The sequence below is a fragment of the Schistocerca gregaria genome, chromosome 4 (genome assembly GCF_023897955.1).
Source record: "Schistocerca gregaria isolate iqSchGreg1 chromosome 4, iqSchGreg1.2, whole genome shotgun sequence".
NCBI classification, from domain to species: Eukaryota; Metazoa; Arthropoda; class Insecta; order Orthoptera; family Acrididae; genus Schistocerca; species Schistocerca gregaria.
The window spans coordinates 258908185-258930698 of record NC_064923.1 but is presented as its reverse complement, the minus strand read 5'-3'; the positions used below and the strand labels follow the sequence as shown (position 1 = coordinate 258930698).

Sequence of the window (22514 nt, the reverse complement as noted above, 5' to 3'; positions counted from 1 at the left end):
ACACACACACACACACACACACACACACACACACACACGGGCGAAGTCGTGCACACACACACACACACACACACACACACACACACACACACACACACACACACGGGCGAAGTCGTGCACACACACACACACACACACACACACACACACACACACACGGGCGAAGTCGTGCACACACACACACACACACACACACACACACACACACACACACACACACACACACACACACACACACACACACACACACACACACACGGGCGAAGTCGTGCACACACACACACACACACACACACACACACACACACACACACACACACACACACACATGGGCGAAGTCGTGCACACACACACACACACACACACACACACGGGCGAAGTCGTGCACACACACACACACACACACACACACACACACACACACACACACATGGGCGAAGTCGTGCACACACACACACACACACACACACACACACACACACACACACACATGGGCGAAGTCGTGCACACACACACACACACACACACACATGGGCGAAGTCGTGCACACACACACACACACACACACACACATGGGCGAAGTCGTGCACACACACACACACACACACACACACACACACATGGGCGAAGTCGTGCACACACACACACACACACACACACACACACACACATGGGCGAAGTCGTGCACACACACACACACACACACACACACACACATGGGCGAAGTCGTGCACACACACACGGGCGAAGTCGTGCGCACACACACATGGGCGAAGTCGTGCACACACACACATGGGCGAAGTCGTGCGCACACACACATGGGCGAAGTCGTGCGCACACACACATGGGCGAAGTCGTGCACACACACACATGGGCGAAGTCGTGCACACACACACATGGGCGAAGTCGTGCGCACACACACATGGGCGAAGTCGTGCGCACACACACACACACATGGGCGAAGTCGTGCGCACACACACATGGGCGAAGTCGTGCGCACACACACACACACATGGGCGAAGTCGTGCGCACACACACACACACATGGGCGAAGTCGTGCGCACACACACATGGGCGAAGTCGTGCACACACACACATGGGCGAAGTCGTGCACACACACACATGGGCGAAGTCGTGCACACACACACACACACACACACACACACACACATGGGCGAAGTCGTGCACACACACACACACACACACACACACACATGGGCGAAGTCGTGCGCACACACACACATGGGCGAAGTCGTGCGCACACACACACATGGGCGAAGTCGTGCGCACACACACACATGGGCGAAGTCGTGCACACACACACATGGGCGAAGTCGTGCGCACACACACACATGGGCGAAGTCGTGCACACACACACATGGGCGAAGTCGTGCACACACACACACACACACACACACACATGGGCGAAGTCGTGCACACACACACACACACACACACACACACACATGGGCGAAGTCGTGCGCACACACACACATGGGCGAAGTCGTGCGCACACACACACATGGGCGAAGTCGTGCGCACACACACACATGGGCGAAGTCGTGCGCACACACACACATGGGCGAAGTCGTGCGCACACACACACATGGGCGAAGTCGTGCGCACACACACACATGGGCGAAGTCGTGCGCACACACACACATGGGCGAAGTCGTGCGCACACACACATGGGCGAAGTCGTGCGCACACACACATGGGCGAAGTCGTGCGCACACACACATGGGCGAAGTCGTGCGCACACACACATGGGCGAAGTCGTGCGCACACACACATGGGCGAAGTCGTGCGCACACACACATGGGCGAAGTCGTGCGCACACACACATGGGCGAAGTCGTGCGCACACACACATGGGCGAAGTCGTGCGCACACACACATGGGCGAAGTCGTGCGCACACACACATGGGCGAAGTCGTGCGCACACACACATGGGCGAAGTCGTGCGCACACACACATGGGCGAAGTCGTGCGCACACACACATGGGCGAAGTCGTGCGCACACACACATGGGCGAAGTCGTGCGCACACACACATGGGCGAAGTCGTGCGCACACACACATGGGCGAAGTCGTGCGCACACACACATGGGCGAAGTCGTGCGCACACACACATGGGCGAAGTCGTGCACACACACACATGGGCGAAGTCGTGCGCACACACACATGGGCGAAGTCGTGCACACACACACATGGGCGAAGTCGTGCACACACACACATGGGCGAAGTCGTGCACACACACACATGGGCGAAGTCGTGCACACACACACATGGGCGAAGTCGTGCACACACACACATGGGCGAAGTCGTGCACACACACACATGGGCGAAGTCGTGCACACACACACATGGGCGAAGTCGTGCACACACACACATGGGCGAAGTCGTGCACACACACACATGGGCGAAGTCGTGCACACACACACATGGGCGAAGTCGTGCACACATGGGCGAAGTCGTGCACACATGGGCGAAGTCGTGCACACATGGGCAAAGTCGTGCACACATGGGCAAAGTCGTGCACACATGGGCAAAGTCGTGCACACATGGGCAAAGTCGTGCACACATGGGCAAAGTCGTGCACACATGGGCAAAGTCGTGCACACATGGGCAAAGTCGTGCACACATGGGCAAAGTCGTGCACACATGGGCAAAGTCGTGCACTCATGGGCAAAGTCGTGCACACATGGGCGAAGTCGTGCACACATGGGCGAAGTCGTGCACACATGGGCGAAGTCGTGCACACATGGGCGAAGTCGTGCACACATGGGCGAAGTCGTGCACACATGGGCGAAGTCGTGCACACATGGGCGAAGTCGTGCACACATGGGCGAAGTCGTGCACACATGGGCGAAGTCGTGCACACATGGGCGAAGTCGTGCACACATGGGCGAAGTCGTGCACACATGGGTGAAGTCGTGCACACATGGGTGAAGTCGTGCACACATGGGTGAAGTCGTGCACACATGGGTGAAGTCGTGCACACATGGGTGAAGTCGTGCACACATGGGTGAAGTCGTGCACACATGGGTGAAGTCGTGCACACATGGGTGAAGTCGTGCACACATGGGTGAAGTCGTGCACACATGGGTGAAGTCGTGCACACATGGGTGAAGTCGTGCACACATGGGTGAAGTCGTGCACACATGGGTGAAGTCGTGCACACATGGGTGAAGTCGTGCACACATGGGTGAAGTCGTGCACACATGGGTGAAGTCGTGGGAGGGGTGTGTGCGCAAGTGGGTGAAGTGGAGTGGAGGCATGCACACGTGGGTGAAGTGATTTTGAGGGTACATGCATGCGTGCATGAAGTGCTGGAGGGGGACATGTACATGTAGGTGACATGGTGTTGGGTGAAATGCACACGTGGGTGAAGTGGTGGCAGGGTGGAAGGGGTGTGAACACCTGAGTGAAGGGATGGTGGGGGCATGTTCTTGTGGGTGAAGTAGTGGCGAGTTCATGCACACAGGGGTGAAGTAGGGGCAGGTCTAGCACACAGGCGTGAAGTAGTGGCAGGTCTAGCACACAGGGGTGAAGTAGTGGCAGGTCTAGCACACAGGGGTGAAGTAGTGGCAGGTCTAGCACATGTAGGTGAAATGGTGGCAGGGCAAGCACACATGAGAAGTGGTGGCAGGGTGGTGATAGCAGGCACACATGGGAGAAGTTGTGGTGCGAGCCATGAAAAAGGTCCAGATGAAGCTTCAGCCGAGGTGTACACCTTGGAGGTGTATGTGAATGGAACTCATGTAGAGGCGGTAAAGGGAAGGACTCCAGTTCGGAGAGAAGGAAATGCACGCAAACCGCAATCGTGAGCCCTGACCAGGCCCATTGATGCAGGACATGAACTACTGCGGATGGGAAACGGAGAACTACGAATGTGTGCAACATAATTGGTGAGCAGTTGTGCACATTGGATGTGCAATGGAGGTACTCTGGCCTCTACCATGACAATGGCCACCGGACTCATTCTGAAAGCTCCCGTCATTAGGCGAATGCCACAGTGATGCACTGGGTTGAGTAAACACAATGCTGAGGGTGGTGCCGAAATGTTAACCAGACTCCCATAGTCAGGGTGGGATTGAACAAGGGCTCTGTAGAGCTGCAGCAACGTAGAGCGATCTGCACCCCAGTTGGTGCTGCTCAGGTAGCAGAGGGCACTGAGGTGCTGCCAGCACTTCTGCTTAAGATGACGAAGGTGAGGAAGCCAAGCCCATCGGGCATTGAAAACCAGTCCTAGGAATCGATATGTCTCCACTACAGTGAGTGGATCATCAGTAGGGTAAAGTTCTGGTTCTGGATGAATGATATGATGCCTACAGAAGTGCAAAAAACATGACTTTGTGGCTGAAACTGAAAGCTGTGGACTAGAGCCCATGACTGTGCCTTGTGGATGGCTCCCTGTAGGCACTGCTCAGCAACACCAATACTGGTGGAGCGTTACGAAATGCAGAAGTAGTCTGCATACAGAGAGGGTGACCTGGATGGCCCTACAGCTGCTGCTAGATCATTTATGGCCACTAAAAATAGAGATACACTCAATACAGAGCCCTGTGGGACCCCATTCTTATGGATATGGGGCAAACTATGGGAGGCACCAAGTTGGTCATGGAAAGTACAAAGCTACAGGAAATTTTGGATAAAAATCAGGAGCGTGCCTCTGAGACCCCACTCATATTATGCCACAAGGATATGATGTCTCCACGAGGTGTCAGACACTTTCCGTAAATCAAAAAAGACAGCAACAAGGTGTTGGCGACTGGAAAAGGCTGTTCGGATGGCAGACTTGAGGGACACGAGATTATCAGTGGTATAGCAACCCTGGTGGAAGCCGCCCTGACATGGAGCCAGTAAGGCACATGACTCCAGGACCCGACCCAACCCAACTGCTGACACATCATACGTTCCAGCAGCTTACAAAGAACGTTGGTGAGGCTGACTGGCTGATAGTTATCCACATGAAGCGGGCTTTTACTGGGTTTATGCACTGGAAAGATACCATGGCACCAGATCCGGTTGAAGGTGACGAGGAGATATCGCTTGTAGCCAAGACAAGAGATTTTTAATCATCTGACTGGGGAATCCGCTCTGGCCCAGGAGCTGTGTCGGGGCAATGTGCAAAGGTGCTGAGGAGCTCTCGCTCTGTAAAGGGGGCGTTATAGGGTTCACTGTGGCATGTAATCAACGAGAGGACTTTCTTTTCAATCATCTTTTGAGAGTGCAAAAGGCGGGAGGGGGGGGGGGGGTAGTTCTCTGAGGCAGAAGCTCAAGCATAGAGCTCAGCAATCATGTCTGCGTCAGTAGAGAACATGCCACTGATGTTAATGCCAGGGACACCTGTTAGGGTCTGGTACCAAAAAGACGCCTAATCTTCGTCCAGACTTGGGACAATGACATATGGCACCCAAGGGTTGACACGTACCCCTCCCAACACACTTGTTTCTGCCGTTTTATAAGCAGGCAAATGTGGGCACAGAGCCACTTAAATGCTATTAGGTGCTCTAGGGATGGGTGCCACTTACGTCGCAGTAGAGCTTGCTGACGCACTTTAATTGCCTCAGCAACTTCTAGCGACCACCAAGGGACTATGTTTTACACCGCAGAAACGATTGTTATAGTGATCTGCTCAAACACGACATCGATGGCACCATCTGGGGGAGATTCAATAGTGACAGCATGAGTTGAAGGCTACCCAGTCTGTCTTGTTTAAAGCCCATCTGGGTAGGTGCCTATGGGCATGATGCCGGGAGGTGAAAGGAAGATGGGGAAGTGGTCATTACCCCATGTGCTCTCCAGTGGATAGATGGGAGAAGTTCTGGGCTGCAAATTGATACATCAATGGCCGAGTAACTACCATGAGCCACAGTGAAATGTGTGGCGGCCACAGTATTTAAGATGCAGAGGTCGAGTTGGGACAGTAAATTTTCGACATCTCTGCCACAGCCAGTAAGTACGGTGCTACCCCACAAGGGGTTATGGGCATTAAAATCTCCCAATAGTGGTAAAGATTTAGGGAGTTGATCAATCAGTGCATCCAATAGGTTCAGGGGTACCACACCATCTGGAGGGAGATATATGTTGCAAACAGTTATTTACTGCATCATCCGTATCCTGACAGTCACAGCTTCAAGAGGAGTTTTAAGGGGCACAGGTTCACTACTTACCGAGTTCAGGACATAAACGCAAACTCCACCTGACACTATTGCACTTGTTACGGTTCTTGTTAACAGGGTGTTTCAAAAATGACCGGTATATTTGAAATGGCAATACAAACTAAACGAGCAGCGATAGAAATACACCGTTTGTTGCAATATGCTTGGGACAACAGTACATTTTCAGGCAGACAAACTTTCGAAATTACAGTAGTTACAATTGTCAACAACAGATGGCACAGCGGTCTGGGAAACTCTACAGTACGATATTTTCCACATATCCACCATGCGTAGCAATAATATGCGTAGTCTCGGAATGAAACTACCCGAAACCTTTGACAACGTGTCTGGCAGAATGGCTTCACGTGCAGATGAGATGTACTGCTTCAGCTGTTCAATTGTTTCTGGATTCTGGCAGTACACCTGGTCTTTCAAGTGTCCCCACAGAAAGAAGTCACAGGGGTTCATGTCTGGCGAATAGGGAGGCCAATCCACGCCGCCTCCTGTATGTTTCGGATAGCCCAAAGCAATCACACAATCATCGAAATATTCATTCAGGAAATTAAAGACGTCGGCCGTGCGATGTGGCCGGGCACCATCTTGCATTAACCACGAGGTGTTCGCAGTGTGTCTAAGGCAGTTTGTACCGCCACAAATTCACGAAGAATGTCAAGATAGCGTGATGCAGTAATCGTTTCGGATCTGAAAAATGGGCCAATGATTCCTTTGGAAGAAATGGCGGCCCAGACCAGTACTTTTTGAGGATGAAGGGACGATGGGAGTGCAACATGGGGCTTTTCGGTTCCCCATATACGCCAATTCTGTTTATTGACGAAGTCGTCCAGGTAAAAATAAGCTTCGCCAGTAAACCAAATGCTGCCCACATGCATATCGCCGTCATCAATCCTGTGCACTATATCGTTAGCGAATGTCTCTCGTGCAGCAATGGTAGCGGCGCTGAGGGGTTGCCGCGTTTGAATTTTGTGTGGATAGAGGTGTAAACTCTGGCGCATGAGACGATACGTGGACGTTGGCGTCATTTGGACCGCAGCTGCAACACGGCGAACAGAAACCCAAGGCCACTGTTGGATCACCTGCTGCACTAGCTGCGCGTTGCCCTCTGTGGTCGCCCTACCTTTCCAGCATGTTCATCCGTCACGTTCCCAGTCCGTTGAAATTTTTCAAACAGATCCTTTATTGTATCGCTTTTCGGTCCTTTGGTTACATTAAACATCCGTTGAAAACTTTGTCTTGTTGCAACAAGAGTGTGTTCTAGGCGGTGGAATTCCAACACCAGAAAAATCCTCTGTTCTAAGGAATAAACCATGTTGTCCACAGCACACTTGCACGTTGTGAACAGCACACACTTACAGCAGAAAGACGACGTACAGAATGGCACACCCACAGACTGCGTTGTCTCTATATCTTTCACATCACTTGCAGCGCCATCTGTTGTTGAAAATTGTAACTACTGTAATTTCAAAAGTTTGTCCGCCTGAAAATGTACTATTGTCCCAAGCATATTGCAACAAACGGTGTATTTCTATCGCTGCTCGTTTAGTTTTTATTGCCGTTTCAAATATACCGATCATTTTGGAAACACCCTGTATATCCCCTGTAGCTATGAAGGACAAGGGTCCGCATTGCCAGGAACTAGGTTTCCTGGAAGGCAATGCAGAAAGTAAAGTAAAGCTTAACAGCTGCCATAGCTCAGACAGGTGGTGGAAAAAACCACTGCAATTTCTCTGGAATATGATGTGATCGTGAGGCTGGGAAGGCATGAAACAATGAGGTACTCAATGCCTAAGGGTCACCGGCTGCCACCGACTTATTTCCTGAACAGGCTATATCCATTGTATCCGAGGGTATGGTGAGATCTAGGTCCTCAGCGGATGCCAGAATCTTCACCTCATCCTCATATGCAGAGCTTGTAGGCAGCAGTGCTGTGCCACTGCAATTACCTTGGTTTTGGGGGTCTTCTTTCTGGATTTTCTCGCTGATCCTTGGGTTTCTCTGGCTGGGGAGGTTTCACTGATTCCGACAGAGGATGATCGCAAAGCACTTTGGGCACTTCAGTCACTGGTGGGCGTATCCTTCCCACTAGCTGAAACCTGGGAGGGGAGTGACCCAAGGGACCATTCCTAGCAAGAGGAGCCAAAGAAGACTTAAATTTCTCCTGATGATGAATGGGGACTGGTGTCCCCGATGGTTGGAGGGACAGTGCTCCCAAGGCAGGAACAACAGGGAGGGATTTGCCCCCCCCCCCCCCCCTGCCACCATCAAGGAGGCAGGTGTAGTCTTCCAGCTCCGAGAGCTGACTAGAACTCGCACAACTGATGGGGCTACAACTGTTCTCGTAGCAATGGCATAGAAGGTCATAGGCACAGGATGTAGATGCTCAAATTTCCTCTTGGCCTCAGTGTAGGTCAGTCAGTCAAGGGTCTTGTATTGCATTATTTTCCTTTCTCGCTGTAAAATCCTGCAGTTTGGTGAGGGGGAGGGATATATGGCTTGACATAACAGCGGTAGACCATCACCTTGAACTTCTAGGGTAATATGTCGCCACTGAACGCCAAGATGAAGGCACCGGTGGCAACCTGATTATCCCTCGGACCCTGAGGGACAAGCTGGATGCAATGAAGTTCTCGTCGCTCTTAAGCTGGCGGCAGCTTGTCGTCAGAATGCAGAAGAAGGTCCTGGTGGAATATAATAGTTTGGACCATTTATAGCTCTCATGAGGCGTGATGGTAACGGAAACATCCCCCAGCTTGTCACAAGCAAGTAATGCTCGTGACTGGGCAGAGGATGCTGTTTTTATCAAGGCTGATCCTGACTACATTTTGGACAAGCCCTCCACCTCTTTAAACTTGTCCTCTAAATGCTGTACAAAAAACTGAGGCTTTATCGAGACAAATGAGTCCCCATCAGCTTTTGTACATACGAGGTACCGGGGCAAATGAGGTTCGCTGCCATCCTTAGCCTGGCGTTCCTCGGTTTGGCCGGGGAGGGGAACGATTTAGGATCATACTTCCTTGCATTGTACTGAGACATGGAACGGCTTGGAGACTGCTGGCATTTGATCACCAGCAAATGATGATGTGGTACACTTAACTGCGCGTCATCCGCCCTGATGCCACCCACTTCGACCAGGGGCCCTCCCCATGAGTGCCGCTCAGCCGCAGCAAAGGCAACCTGGCAGGACAGCCATTGCCGGGAGTCCCAATGCCTCAGGGTGACTGGCATCTACTCCTTGGCATGCGTGTGGAGTTAACGGTGCAGGCATCATCAGAGCAATCCCTCTGTAGTCAGGGGCTACAACCAACAGGGTACATGGCAGCCCCACCACAATGGACTGACTATGATGCTGGATATGAGGTGTGAAGAATTCCACAGTCCTTGTCAGTGCAGAAAACGACACTGCATAGTGGGTGGAGGAAAATGCACCCAGGAAGGTGTCCTCACTCAAGAGATGGAGGATGAGAGGACTGAAATGTCATGACGAGAAAGTGGGCTAAAGATCTCAATGCACAATGGGTAAGATGCACCATGTAAGGCATCCTTTCTCAATTGGATAGCTCTTCGAGAAAATTTTAAAAAATGTAAGACAAACCCTACAGGCCAAAAAGTGAGAGATTCTTTTAGCCATCTCTTACGACACGCAGGAATACCTCGGGCCTATTCTAACGGCCCACAGAGGGGTGAAATGGTGGTGGAGCCATGGACACTTGGGTGAAGTGGTGGCAGATCCATGGACGTGTGGGTTAAGTAGTGGAGAGTGGTGGATGGGTAGGTAAAAGGGCAGGGGGACACATGGGTGAAGTGATGGAGACTGGTGGACAGGTTCGTGAACTTGTGGGTGTGGGCATGAATGTGTGGGTGAAGTGGTGGGGGTGTATAGATGGGTGTGTGAGGTAGTGGGGTGGATGAGTGGGTGAAAAAGCTGGGGAATGCTTGGGTGGATGGTCTGGGGTGCCAACCCCTGGGTGCAAGGGCAGATGTTGCAATGTGTGCTGGGGGTGTGAGTATACATATTGGTGCAAGAATTGGGGAAGAGAAAGATGGGTGGCTTAAAGGGTGGGACTGGAAGGGAGGTTGAAGGGGCAGTGTTGGTGGGTGGGTGACGGGATGCAGGTAGAGGCAGGGTGAAGGGTGGGTGAAGCAGAGGGGTATCAGTGGGTGAACTGGAGGAGTGACAGGTGGATGAAGCGGAGGAGTGATGTTTCTGTAAAGGGGAGGTGACAGAAAGTGGTGGGGGTGCCAGGCAGCATAGAGTGGATAAATGGGAGAGGGCAGCAGAGTATGAGAGATCAACGGGAGAGGGGCAGAAGAGTAGAGCGGCTCAAAGGGGGAGAGCCAGTGGTATAGCATGGGTCAAAGGGAGAGGGGTGGCAGCACAGCATGGGTCAAAGGGAGAGGGGTGGCAGCACAGCATGGGTCAAAGGGAGAGGGGTGGCAGCACAGCATGGGTCAAAGGGAGAGGGGTGGCAGCACAGCATGGGTCAAAGGGAGAGGAGTGGCAGCACAGCATGGGTCAAAGGGAGAGGAGTGGCAGCACAGCATGGGTCAAAGGGAGAGGAGTGGCAGCACAGCATGGGTCAAAGGGAGAGGGGTGGCAGCACAGCATGGGTCAAAGGGAGAGGAGTGGCAGCACAGCATGGGTCAAAGGGAGAGGAGTGGCAGCACAGCATGGGTCAAAGGGAGAGGAGTGGCAGCACAGCATGGGTCAAAGGGAGAGGAGTGGCAGCACAGCATGGGTCAAAGGGAGAGGGGTGGCAGCACAGCATGGGTCAAAGGGAGAGGAGTGGCAGCACAGCATGGGTCAAAGGGAGAGAGGTGGCAGCTTGGAGAGGGTCAAAGGGAGAGAGGTGGCAGCTTGGAGAGGGTCAAAGGGAGAGAGGTGGCAGCTTGGAGAGGGTCAAAGGAAAAATGTGTGGTGGTCGGGGTACAAGTGACTAAGGGGGAGGGGCGGGGGCAGATGCAGTGGATGGGGAGCATACTGGTTGTTGGGTAGGGATAGATTATGGGTCGCGTGCATGTGGAGTGGGCTGAGGAAGAGGGACAAGATGCAAGTGCGACAAAAGGTGCAGCAGGTGGTGCATGAGCACTTAGACGGGGCAGCAGGCAGCGCACATTGAAGGGACAGGGGGTAGGGTTCTCTAAGAGGGTAGGGATTCAAATAAAGCAGGGTATGAAAAGGGGGAGGGGGATTGGGTTTGACCGGGTGGAGGGGAGTGGGGATGAGAGGTTTCTGTTGGAGAACTGTAAGATACATGGACTGGGAGTTGAGCAATGGGATCAATTGCGTTAATTGCATAAAACTATGGGTACAAGGACCATGGCGCATGTAGAATCAGGTTAGAGGCCAATAAGATGAGTGTTATGTGTAAGTCAGACAGTACATATAGAAGATGGAGGTTTTAAAGAAGTGGGTGAGATTAGGTTAATTTACAAGGTTGAAGAGGGAAGTACTAATAATGGAAGGCTGGTGAGAGCACATGAGGGCTGAATGGCATGACATCAGGACAGAGACTATAGTAAAGGTTGAATGCAAGACAGATAGTACAGTGGAGGGAGGTGATTTTGTATGCGTAAATTTGAGTTCTGGTGTGTTTTAAGAATAATGGGTATAGTGAACGAGTTTTCATCTGTGTGGCATCAGTGAAAGCAAGCACTGCACAGAAAGGACAAGACTGCAACCATCGTTTGAACAGACTGCCATAAGCAAGGCTAACTTTAAACAAACACATTTAATGGAGACAGTTGTAGTGTGGTTCTCTCCTCCCCCCCCCCCCCCCCACACTGTAGTGATCCTGGCTGAATGAAGGGTAGAGGGATCCAGTCACCTTTGTCACGTGTCATGTATTATTGTCCTGCTCTCTCCATTACAATATACTTACATCAGCAGTCAGTAAAAGTGCCGTTAGTGTTTACTTAAGAATGCATACATGGCAGTGGCAGGTTTAGCACTGCTCTTGACAGAGATATTGGAGACAACCCTTGAGATACAAATTTTTTAATTTACAATTGGTACTGCTAAAATACTATTCATATCATATACAAAATAATCACTGTGAAACCCTTCATCTACAAATGCAGCATGTGTTCTCTTTCCATCTTTACTTTGTTCACGTCTCTACTGAAAATAGGCTGTTTTTAAAATGGATTTATAAATATGCAATTGTTGAATGTATTAGGTAAATTTTAATACAATTCTCTATTGAAAATAAACACATTATACATGCACCCTTAGAAGACTGTGAGGTGGTTGATGGAAGCAGCTAGGTAAGGAGAAATCGAATTAAATGAACAACTACTGAATGCTTCCTGTTCCTTGCCAACTTTAGGTAACTAGCAACACTGTTTGGTTCCCCACACACATAAATAAGACAATTTCCAAGTCGAGTACAGAATTTAATAATTTAACATAATGCATTTTTTCTACTTGCATTGAAATACACACAATGTTGTCTGGTGGATGAAGACAAAAGGAACTGAAAATAGTCAACAGGTAATGCCATTCTGCATCTCCAGTTAGTATTATCATCAAATTATTTCTTTAAGTTCACATACAGTACTAATATACGCACTGCACTAGGGAAATTATGGCTAGTTTAATTCTTAACTTTTGTATTGACTAGGAGGATTAGGTATCATATTAAATTTAAATAAAAAAATATATAATCCATCTTAATAATTATTATATCAAAAACTGAATAACTCAGACAATTACATCTATTAAAAAAATTAAATTCCTACATATAATTAGTTTAAATTTGAGAAAGAACAGCTGTCTTACCCTCTTGTGTCAGTATTCGGTGTATCATAGGAAAAATACCACACTGCCAAAATGAATAGCAGCTATCTACAAGCTTGTTGGTGCGGCCCTGAAAGCCACCTTCAAAGCGCATTTGTCGATTTACAGCCCACCGCTGAAGAAAAATGAACAAAATTCACAATCCTACAGTGCGAATTTTAATCATCGTGTAGTCCTATTTCCTTTAATCTTAGTAATTACTTATGTGGAAGAAGACTCAAGAATAAATTACACCATTAGATAGCAGTAACAAACTAATACTAGTAACTAAAACAAGGACAGGAAAAATAAAAACACAGACAAATCTAACAAAATAGTTCATGGTGAACAGCCAGATGTCAGTGCGACCACACTGCCATCATCAGATGCTTTGATGAGCTGAGTGCTTAAGGGCCAACACGGTAATCCCCCCCCCCCCCCGCCTTTCCCTCAGTACTGCCACTCTGTTCACCGTCCATGCCAAGCATATCCACACCCGCTCCTCCAGCCAACTTCTTGTTACATCTTCAGTTTACGCCCTGGTATGCTTGCTGGTAGAATCCCCGCAGCTCCTCTGCCTGCCCTCGAAGTTAGTTCATTGTGGTCACTTCCTGATATACTGTGCCTGTTCGGCACTGAAAACTGGCCATTTACCCACGAACTATTTCATCATGATGTATCCCTGGAGCAATTAAGAATCTCTTATCTATGATGTAAAGAACAGAAAGATAAAAATACCCTCTTACACTTATTCATTTACTGTCACTAGAAATTCCTGTAATGAGTTTTTTTATCATTATTAATCTGATTTTCTAATTGATTCCTACTTATGCTCCATCATCTCTGTGTGTGTGTGTGTGTGTGTGTGTGTGTGTGTGTGTGTGTGTGTGTGTGTGCGCGCGCACGCACGCACACACACGCATTGAAATACTTATCTGTAAGAAGTACAGGCTCAACTGAATATAATACCTTCTATTGATTCCAGTATCTGTGGCATCTATGTGATCACAGAGCACTGGCTCGCTTTCTGTATGTTATACCATCCTGAGCAAGACATAAAAACATACTGTTGGCAAAATTTCTTCCATTCCTTTCTATATCCTGTTTTTCATCTTTCTTCACTTTTGTAACTCCTTTTACTTCCTCTTTATTTTATTCACAAACTTTAATTTCATACATGAAGTTCCATTTCTGTCAACAATTTGTCCCCTATCCAAATTTTCAGCCGATTGTTACTTCTGTCTGGTACCTCCTGACAAGTGAAGCATTTTTACCCCTTACAATTACACTAATCCTTTTCTTCGCCAATTATTATGTGGTATTTCACGTAGATGTGTGCAATATTTCTGGCACTGCTACTACTCTCAAGCTAGCAACAGCAGTGTAATGGAGTATTTTGAAACCAGTTGATAACAATATGTCATACTCGTATGACTTGTCACTAAGATAGTACCCACCAAGGATACATGTCAAGCCTCAGAATAGGCAGACATGTCTGGCTGACTGATGGTGTTTTGAAGTAAGGTAAATGGTCAGAAAGTGACTTAAAAATGTTTTACTCCTTGCCATTGACTCCTATGCAGCATGCAAGTTAATACTCCCAGTGCTTTTCTTGGTGCTCTCTGTGCTTGCACTTGGGACCACTAGACCAATGTCTCAATGGACCTGCACAAACCTTCCCAACATTCTGCAGTATGAGTAGCACCTTATTTGAAGTTTGTTGTTTCAAGCAAATGAGCATAGTTTAAGACTGCTGTAAGCATACTCTCCAATAAGGTGGCTAAGAATAACAAAAATGTGGAAATGCTGGTAATGAAATTGCTTGGCATGCTGATGGAAATTAGAAACTACATTCAGAATCCCTTTGAAGAGGGTGAGAGAAGGAGAACAAAGAAGAGATGGTGGTGTAACTAGATTCTTGAAGTTACAAACAATTTGAGTACATGTAAACATAACTACACATCAAGGACTAGTACTGTCTTTTGTTGTTTATGTTTTGCAAAAAAATTCAGCTTCCTCATACCAGCCTGAATCTCAGTCAATGTATGATGACCTACTTTAGTATATGACTAACATGATAAACCAAGCAAGATGGTGCATCGGTTAGCACATTGGACTTGCATTAGGAAGCGTGAAGGTTCAAACTTGCATCTGGTCATCCAGATTTAGGTTTTCCTTGATTTCCCTTTATCACTCAATGCAAATGCTGGTATGGTTTCTGGCAAAGGGCACAGCTGATTTCCTTCCCCATCCTTGCCTCAGTCCAAGCTCTTGCCCCATATCTAATGACCTCAATGTCAGTGGGACACAGAACCCAATCCTCCTTTCTTCTTTTTTCTAAACTGATAAAGCAATTTCCAAAAATACTAAGAAATTCTTTTTCAAATTACAGTAGATGCCCAGGACAAAACATACAAATGAGAAGCCCGCCACTTAATGGCATATAGTTCTCATTTACCAATGCCGTAGCACTTTAATATCAAAACTTGTGCCATGAAATGAAGTCTCTACATTATCATTTAATACATACACAAATAAATTGGGCAAAATGAAATTTCACTCATATGTGAAGCACAAATTTTAAACATATTTCAATTGGTATCTAACAACATTTATATAAATAAATGAATTTCCTCAAACTGCTCATGTGAGTCTTGAAACTTACTGTGGAGGGAGAGTAGAAGTGGTTACAAAGTTACATAAATGGTTTAGTAGTAGTAGTAGTAGTAGTAGTAGTAGTAGTAGTAGTAGTGAGTGAGAGAGAGAGAGAGAGAGAGAGAGAGAGAGAGAGAGAGAGAGAGAGAGAGAGAGAGAGAGAGAGAGAGAGAGGGGGGGGGGGGCAGGGGGGGAGGGGGGGGGGGAATGTGCATGGGCACAGTGAAACGAGCTCAGTGTGCAATATCTTTCTGTAATAACTCAGTCTGGATGATCTTTCTGTGATACATCACCATAGCTGACACACCAAGTTCTGATGCAATAAATATATTTCAGATCATAGTCCCCACTTCACTACATCTACTAATAAAACTGGAAAAACTGTGGTCTTAACATAATGTTAGGTTGCAATATGCTGCTTCCACATTTTACTGCATGTTATATTTACCTTTGATAAGGAATTAAAGGACTTAACAAAACATAATTAGAAACCAACAACCTCGTCACAAATAATAACATATAGTTCATATGATCAGAAGAGAACTACACAATACATACCATAAGTGCCTTCATATTGCACAAATTTTCTCTTCCAAGTATAGTTAATGCTGCCAAGCCACAGAATGTATAGCCTCCATGCGCCTCCATGTCAGGGCAGCCTGAGAAACCACCTTCATATGTCTGGCAACTGAAAAGAAATTAATTACATATTAAAATTAAAATAAAATCTGATTTTTACCAACATTTAAAGAAATCTCCATAAACATTTTTTAAAGAATCAGTATTTATCTTTTAAGAAAATGAAGTATGGAGAAGAGAGAATGGATCTTATTTATATTATTTCAAATTATTTACACACAATTCAATTTTTCTTCAACCAATATTTTAGAGAGCAAAGGTGTTAAAAACAATAGCGTTCTTCTTGATTTGAACAATTGTTGTAGAGTAAGTTTAGAAACCAATTAGTATACACATATTTCACAGTCTGTAAGCAGTAGACAACAGTCTGATGTTATCCTGAATAAAACAAATGAAGTTCTAACCTACTGGTCTCCTACAATCCATTATTTGCCTTTATGGTTGGTGACCATATTATTATTTCTAAATTATTTCTGCAAGCCCAGAGATTCCTCCAGACAGTTAAATAAAAAACAGAGGAGAATACACATTAGTTCAGTATAATATTTACTTGTCGAAGAAGGTAAATAACATTCTTTTCCATTAACCAAAGCCAATTTATTCATTTATTCTTGTCATTTGCAGCTAAATAATGACTGTGACTGTGCAAGATCATCATACAACAGCCAGGACAGCTTGATCAAGTTAACCTATTGCATGATTAAATCTTTAATTTTTGATGTACCTGACTATCCATTCAGCTGAATTTTCAAACAATGAGTCTGTATAAATGTTCGTCAATTTTGCAACGGCAAGTGCGCAGTATACGCCTCTGATGTCACATTCTCCTCCAACATGCATGTGGAAGCCTCCATCCGGTGATCTAACAGCCCATAAGAATTGGCTTAGTTTCTCTCTGCAACAAAAACATGACAATGATTTCAGTGTTCTTCCATTTTACAGGTATATTTACATCAGAAAAATATAATTACTTTAAAAGTCTATTAATTTAAAATCGGCCTACATGCTGATAAGTCTCTAGAATCTGAAGTATTTCACCATAAGTATGTGCTGTAAGAACAGCACTGAAACTTACAAAGAGCTGCAATATAATTAGTCACAGCTGTATAAATCAAATGAATAACCATACCATGCAGGTATAATGTAATTTCACTTGTCTTACAATTTTATACAATGGTCAAATAAGTATGGCTCAAAAGATTATTTTTATTTGCAATTTAAACTACCCTTAGCATATATGTTAAATTCAAATGCTCTAACTCAAGTATCTGAACAGCACTTTTATGGTACACTCAGTACCAAACACAAAATGCTCGTATATTGTCAAGTACACATTAAAATCTTTCTACAAATGCTACTGGATAAATGTGTTTAGAAATTAAAACTGGAATAAATGTGTCTGCATGCATATACACAGTCAGTTCACATTAATGTGAACACCCACTATGTTGAACATCAACATGTAACAACAACTCACAGATGGCACATGGCAGCACTAGCAAGGCAGAAAACAGTGCAGTCGTCATCGTAATGTGGAAACTGAATGAGTCAGTTGACGTCCAAAAGGGCATGATCATTGGCTTTTGGGCCAAGGGTAGATGCGTTTCTGAAGTGGCTAAGTTAGTAAACTTTCTGCATGCTGCCATGGTTAAAGTACGCCATTCATGGCGAAATGGTGCTATCTAAAACTGGTGCTGAGGCAACTGTGATGCACCACGAGCCATTGATGGAGGGGTGAATGAAGCTGGAGAGATGTGTACATGTGGACAGCCATGCGACTGTTGAGCAACTGACAATCCAGGTGAACAAAGGGGCTACCAACAGTGTCTCCTCAATGACCGTTCAGCAAATATTGCTGCACACAAGCATCCAAAGCAGACACGTGTTTCATGCACTCACAATGACAGTTGTTCATTGGCGGTGTAAGCTGGAATTTGTACACCAACACCCCAACTGGACATCCACTGAATGGTGACAAGTGGCCTTCTCAGATGAGTCACATTTTATGCTCCATCAGACTGACGGCCTTAGGCATGTATGGCTCTGCAATAATCATTGGTATGGACCAGGCCAGAGCAGGGAGCATTGTGGTTTCGATGATGTTTTCATGGCTTTCCCTCAGTGATCTCCTCATTCCGGAACGCTCAGTGGGTCAACACAAATATGTACAGACATGCCAACTTTGAAAAGTTAAAAATCAGGAGAATTTTAGAGGTGTACTATTCTGAATTACAACACATCCCTGACGATTAAAGTTGCAATAATATAATAACTGTAACAATTCAATTACATTTGCTTTACTATTTACATGTAACTACTAAATAATGGACATACCATGAGCTACTGAAAAGTCACATCTACATACACCACAAAATGCTCATGTTTGTCCCTTCCCCGATTCACTTAAACATGGAAACTCTTCCTTATAAACTTTTCTGAACACTGCATAATATTTCTTTGCCATTCTGCATGAAAAATAATCAACACCTTCAAGATATTCAGCCAACAACTACTACTGAGTACACAAACAGAACTGAGAACACAATGGTCCTACATTCTAGACAATGGTTTTGTAGCAGTGATGCCAACCCTCACGCACCATTTCCCCCTATATTGCACATCAAATTCCCGTAAATAATGTCAGGTAAGCACGCGGGGCAGTGGGGCGGTAAAAGGGAGTCCAGAATTAAATTGCCAAGCGGAGGGGCGGGGAGGGTAGTAACATTAAATACTTTTCCCCCTTAAACCTTTCTCTCTCTAACTGCCCCCTAGGCAGCTTAATCCTGCCTAAATTTAGGGGGAAATCCCCTAACTTGGCAACACTGCATTTTAGACACAACAATGCTAATCACTTGGCTTGGAACAACTATCGACTACTCCTTGTCAACAATAACTTTACGACTGCACTGGCGCTACCAGAAGCGGAGGAAATTGGCACTAGTTGAAAGATATTCATTTGTCTCTGAATGCTGCCAACAATAAGTTCCTTACTTCCTTGTAGATCCAAAGCGTGAGCTACGCCTACTGCCGCTCCTGATAGCCACCGCACCAATCTACCAAGTCAACACAGACAAGTAGCAGCCATTCCTTGTCATCCACCAATATATCGAAGGTGCAGGATTTTCAAATAGTAAGGAAAGTATTGAAACTGCTGTGAAAATTGGGAGATCAGTCTTCACTGTCGGGAGATCGGGAGGAAGAAGGAAAAATTGGGAGTCTCCCGCTTAAATTGGGAGAGTTGGCACGTCTGTATGCACCTATCATTGGGCACATGTTCACCCATACATGCAGTTTGTTTTTCCTTGGCATGACGGCACCTACCAACAGGACACTGCAATATGTCACACAGCTCTCAGTGTACACGTTTTTTGAAGAGCATCAGGATAAGTTTACCATACTCCCCTACCATCCAATGCCCCTGGATTTAAACCCAACCTAGAATCTATGGGACCATCTGGATTGGTCTGTTCATGCTGTGGATCCTCAGCTGTGATACCTAGTGCAACTAGCCAAGGCACAGCTCCACATCCCTGTCAGTACATTTCTTCACATCTATGCACATCTCCATCATACAATTAATTATACTACAAGATAAATTACAATAAAAATGGCATGCATTATAATGATACAGGTACTTGTACCCAGTTTACCTCAATACAGAATTTGATAAGCCAGTCTTAAAACATTAAAACTGTCAGTTTGGGATAATGTAATGAAGTTGAAAATAAAAAGTTTAAAATACAATTTCAACTGTTTACATGCTTCCACTGACTAGCTCAAGAGACATTCACTGATGTGTGAAGAACAAGATTCAAAAACGGGCTATTTAAATGGACATGCCACAAGTATGGCACATCATAAATCACGTTGTAGGTAGAGAAATTCATGTGTTACAGGCCACAATTATACAGGAATTGGACTACATTAAGAGTGTGTGTGTGTGTGTGTGTGTGTGTGTGTGTGTGTGTGTGTGTGTGTGTGTGTGTGTGTGTGGGCGTGCGCGCATGGAGGGAGGAGGCACACACATTCATGTCACTGACCATGTTCTTCAGAATCTACCATGAATTCTCCCAACAGCTCATAATTCTCATAGTTTTTTGGTCTCATGGATAACATGATAATTGGAAAAGGTTTTGGTTGGTTGGCTGGGATTATTCAAATGTGTAGGAGTGGTAAAACTGTGGCACTGAAAACAATATTGATGCCAGAGCTGGGAAATAATAAAGGGAAATAAAATTATATGAGAGGGTCTGGCATGCAGTTCAAGAGCTGACAATGGCTCCCGAGGCCTTGTCTATGGTACTAGAAACCACATCTACATCTGACCACTGCCAACCAGATTAAGTGCTAAGACAGTTATGAGGTAAATAATGCTTTCTAATGGAGGAAGGGGGGGGGGGGGGGGATGATTTGTAGTAGTAAAATAATAAATTAAATTGAGAGAAACATAAGGTTAGTAGCTGGATGGGGCCAGGTGAGTGTCCCCCTCAACTCAGCACATGAAGGGGCTGTCCAGCCGTCTCACTCCTGATCCATTACGGTCAAGGCATTACAGAAAGAAACAGCACTCACTACCTCAGAGAAAGTATAAAAATCTAATCACCAGTCCTTTCATCATTAGCTAATATCAAGGGTAAAACACAAAATAGCTGCAGTAGAGAAACAAAGGCTAAATGCAACCAAAAAAACTAAAAGGGGGATGGTCACAACAGCTGGCAGAGGATCATGTCTGCAAGTATAAAAATTAACAGGGAAATCTACAATAAGAAAATTTTGAAAGGGGCAGATATGAAATCAGATCATTACGCGATAAAAATAAAAATTGAATTCATACCAATGACAATGAAAAAATCCCACCCCAAAAAGAAGATAACCTATGGCCCCCATAAACTGATAAATAACAAAGAATATAAAAAACAAACAAGGAATATAAAACCAGCAGATGATCTACAAGAAATAGTTCTCCCAACTAAAACAAATAGCTGAATAAGTATTTCCAATAAACCTATAGAATAAACATTAACCTGCAAGGATGAGTGCGACAAAACAGAGGTAGATAAATGCTAAGACTGGTTTAAGGTATGAGTCACACTTGGAACTCTCAAAAAATAATAAGTATCAAACACCAATACAAAAAAGATAGCAAAAAAGAATCATAAATGGTTCAAATGGCTCTGAGCACTATGGGACTTAACATCTGTGGTCATCAGCCCCTAGAACTTAGAACTACTTAAACCTAACTAACCTAAGGACATCACACACATCCATGCCCGAGGCAGGATTCGAACCTGCGACCATACCGGTCACACGATTCCGGACTGAAGCATTTAGAACCGCACGGCCACACCGGACGGCGCAAAAAAAATCAACTCAAGGGATTACTACAAAACATTTTTTCAGCCTACAATGGCATGAGCCTTCAACATTAATGTTAAAGGATAAAAGTAATATGGTCCACACCTATATAATAAATACAGAAATTTTAACAGACACATTTAACAAGTTACTAATTTCTTAAGCGCCCCTGGAACTATTACAAATAAATACAGATACCACTATTAAAACACCAGCAGAAAATATAAACCCAACTACAATCTATGAAGTCTACAAAGCTTTGAGAGAGCTGAAAAATTACAAATCAAGTGGAGGAGGTCAAACATTTGTGAAACTGGAAGTATCCAAAAGAACTAGTGAAGACATCGTTACACCCAAGCCCAGTGAAAATCTGGAACAAAGAACTACTAGAACATTAGACTACACAAAAAGGAGACAAATCAAATCCAGACAACTATACAGACATTCCCTTTTGGATTCTGTACAGCAATTGTAACCAGGAGAATACCAACAGGAACTTTAGGCCCTGGAAAAACTGTCTAGAACAGATAATCATTTTGAAACTGGTAATGGGTTACTCCAAAAGAAGGCTAAAACAACAAGTCATATCCTTTGAAGGTATCCTCAGATCTTGAATGATGAAGATACTAATAATATGATAAAAATAACCAAACAAACACCAAATCTAAAGTACAGTTCCGAGGAGAAATATCTGAGCCATTTATGACAGGGTTACGACAGGGAGATGGTTTATCGCCATGACTTTTCAATTGTGCTCTGGTACAAGGAAAGTCCTAAAAAATTAACTGGAACTAAGAAAGTCATATAAACTTGAGTTACTTGGAATTCACAGATGACTTACTGTTTCTAGCTAATAACATTCAAGAAACCAGAAATCACATAACAAGCCTAAAAAATACAGCACCAA

General features: G+C 45.7%; 1 protein-coding gene across 1 annotated transcript in view; it reads right to left on the bottom strand.

Moving 5' to 3' along the window:
- Positions 1 to 22514, bottom strand: part of LOC126266676 (protein farnesyltransferase subunit beta) — an 85908-nt gene that overhangs the window by 13977 nt on the left and 49417 nt on the right. Inside the window, exons 5-7 of the mRNA XM_049971098.1 lie at positions 16977 to 17147; positions 16172 to 16301; positions 12962 to 13094 (exon numbers count right to left, since the gene is read on the bottom strand). Of these exons, the coding sequence (XP_049827055.1) occupies positions 12962 to 13094; positions 16172 to 16301; positions 16977 to 17147 (434 nt within the window). The remainder of the gene's footprint in view (positions 1 to 12961; positions 13095 to 16171; positions 16302 to 16976; positions 17148 to 22514) is intronic.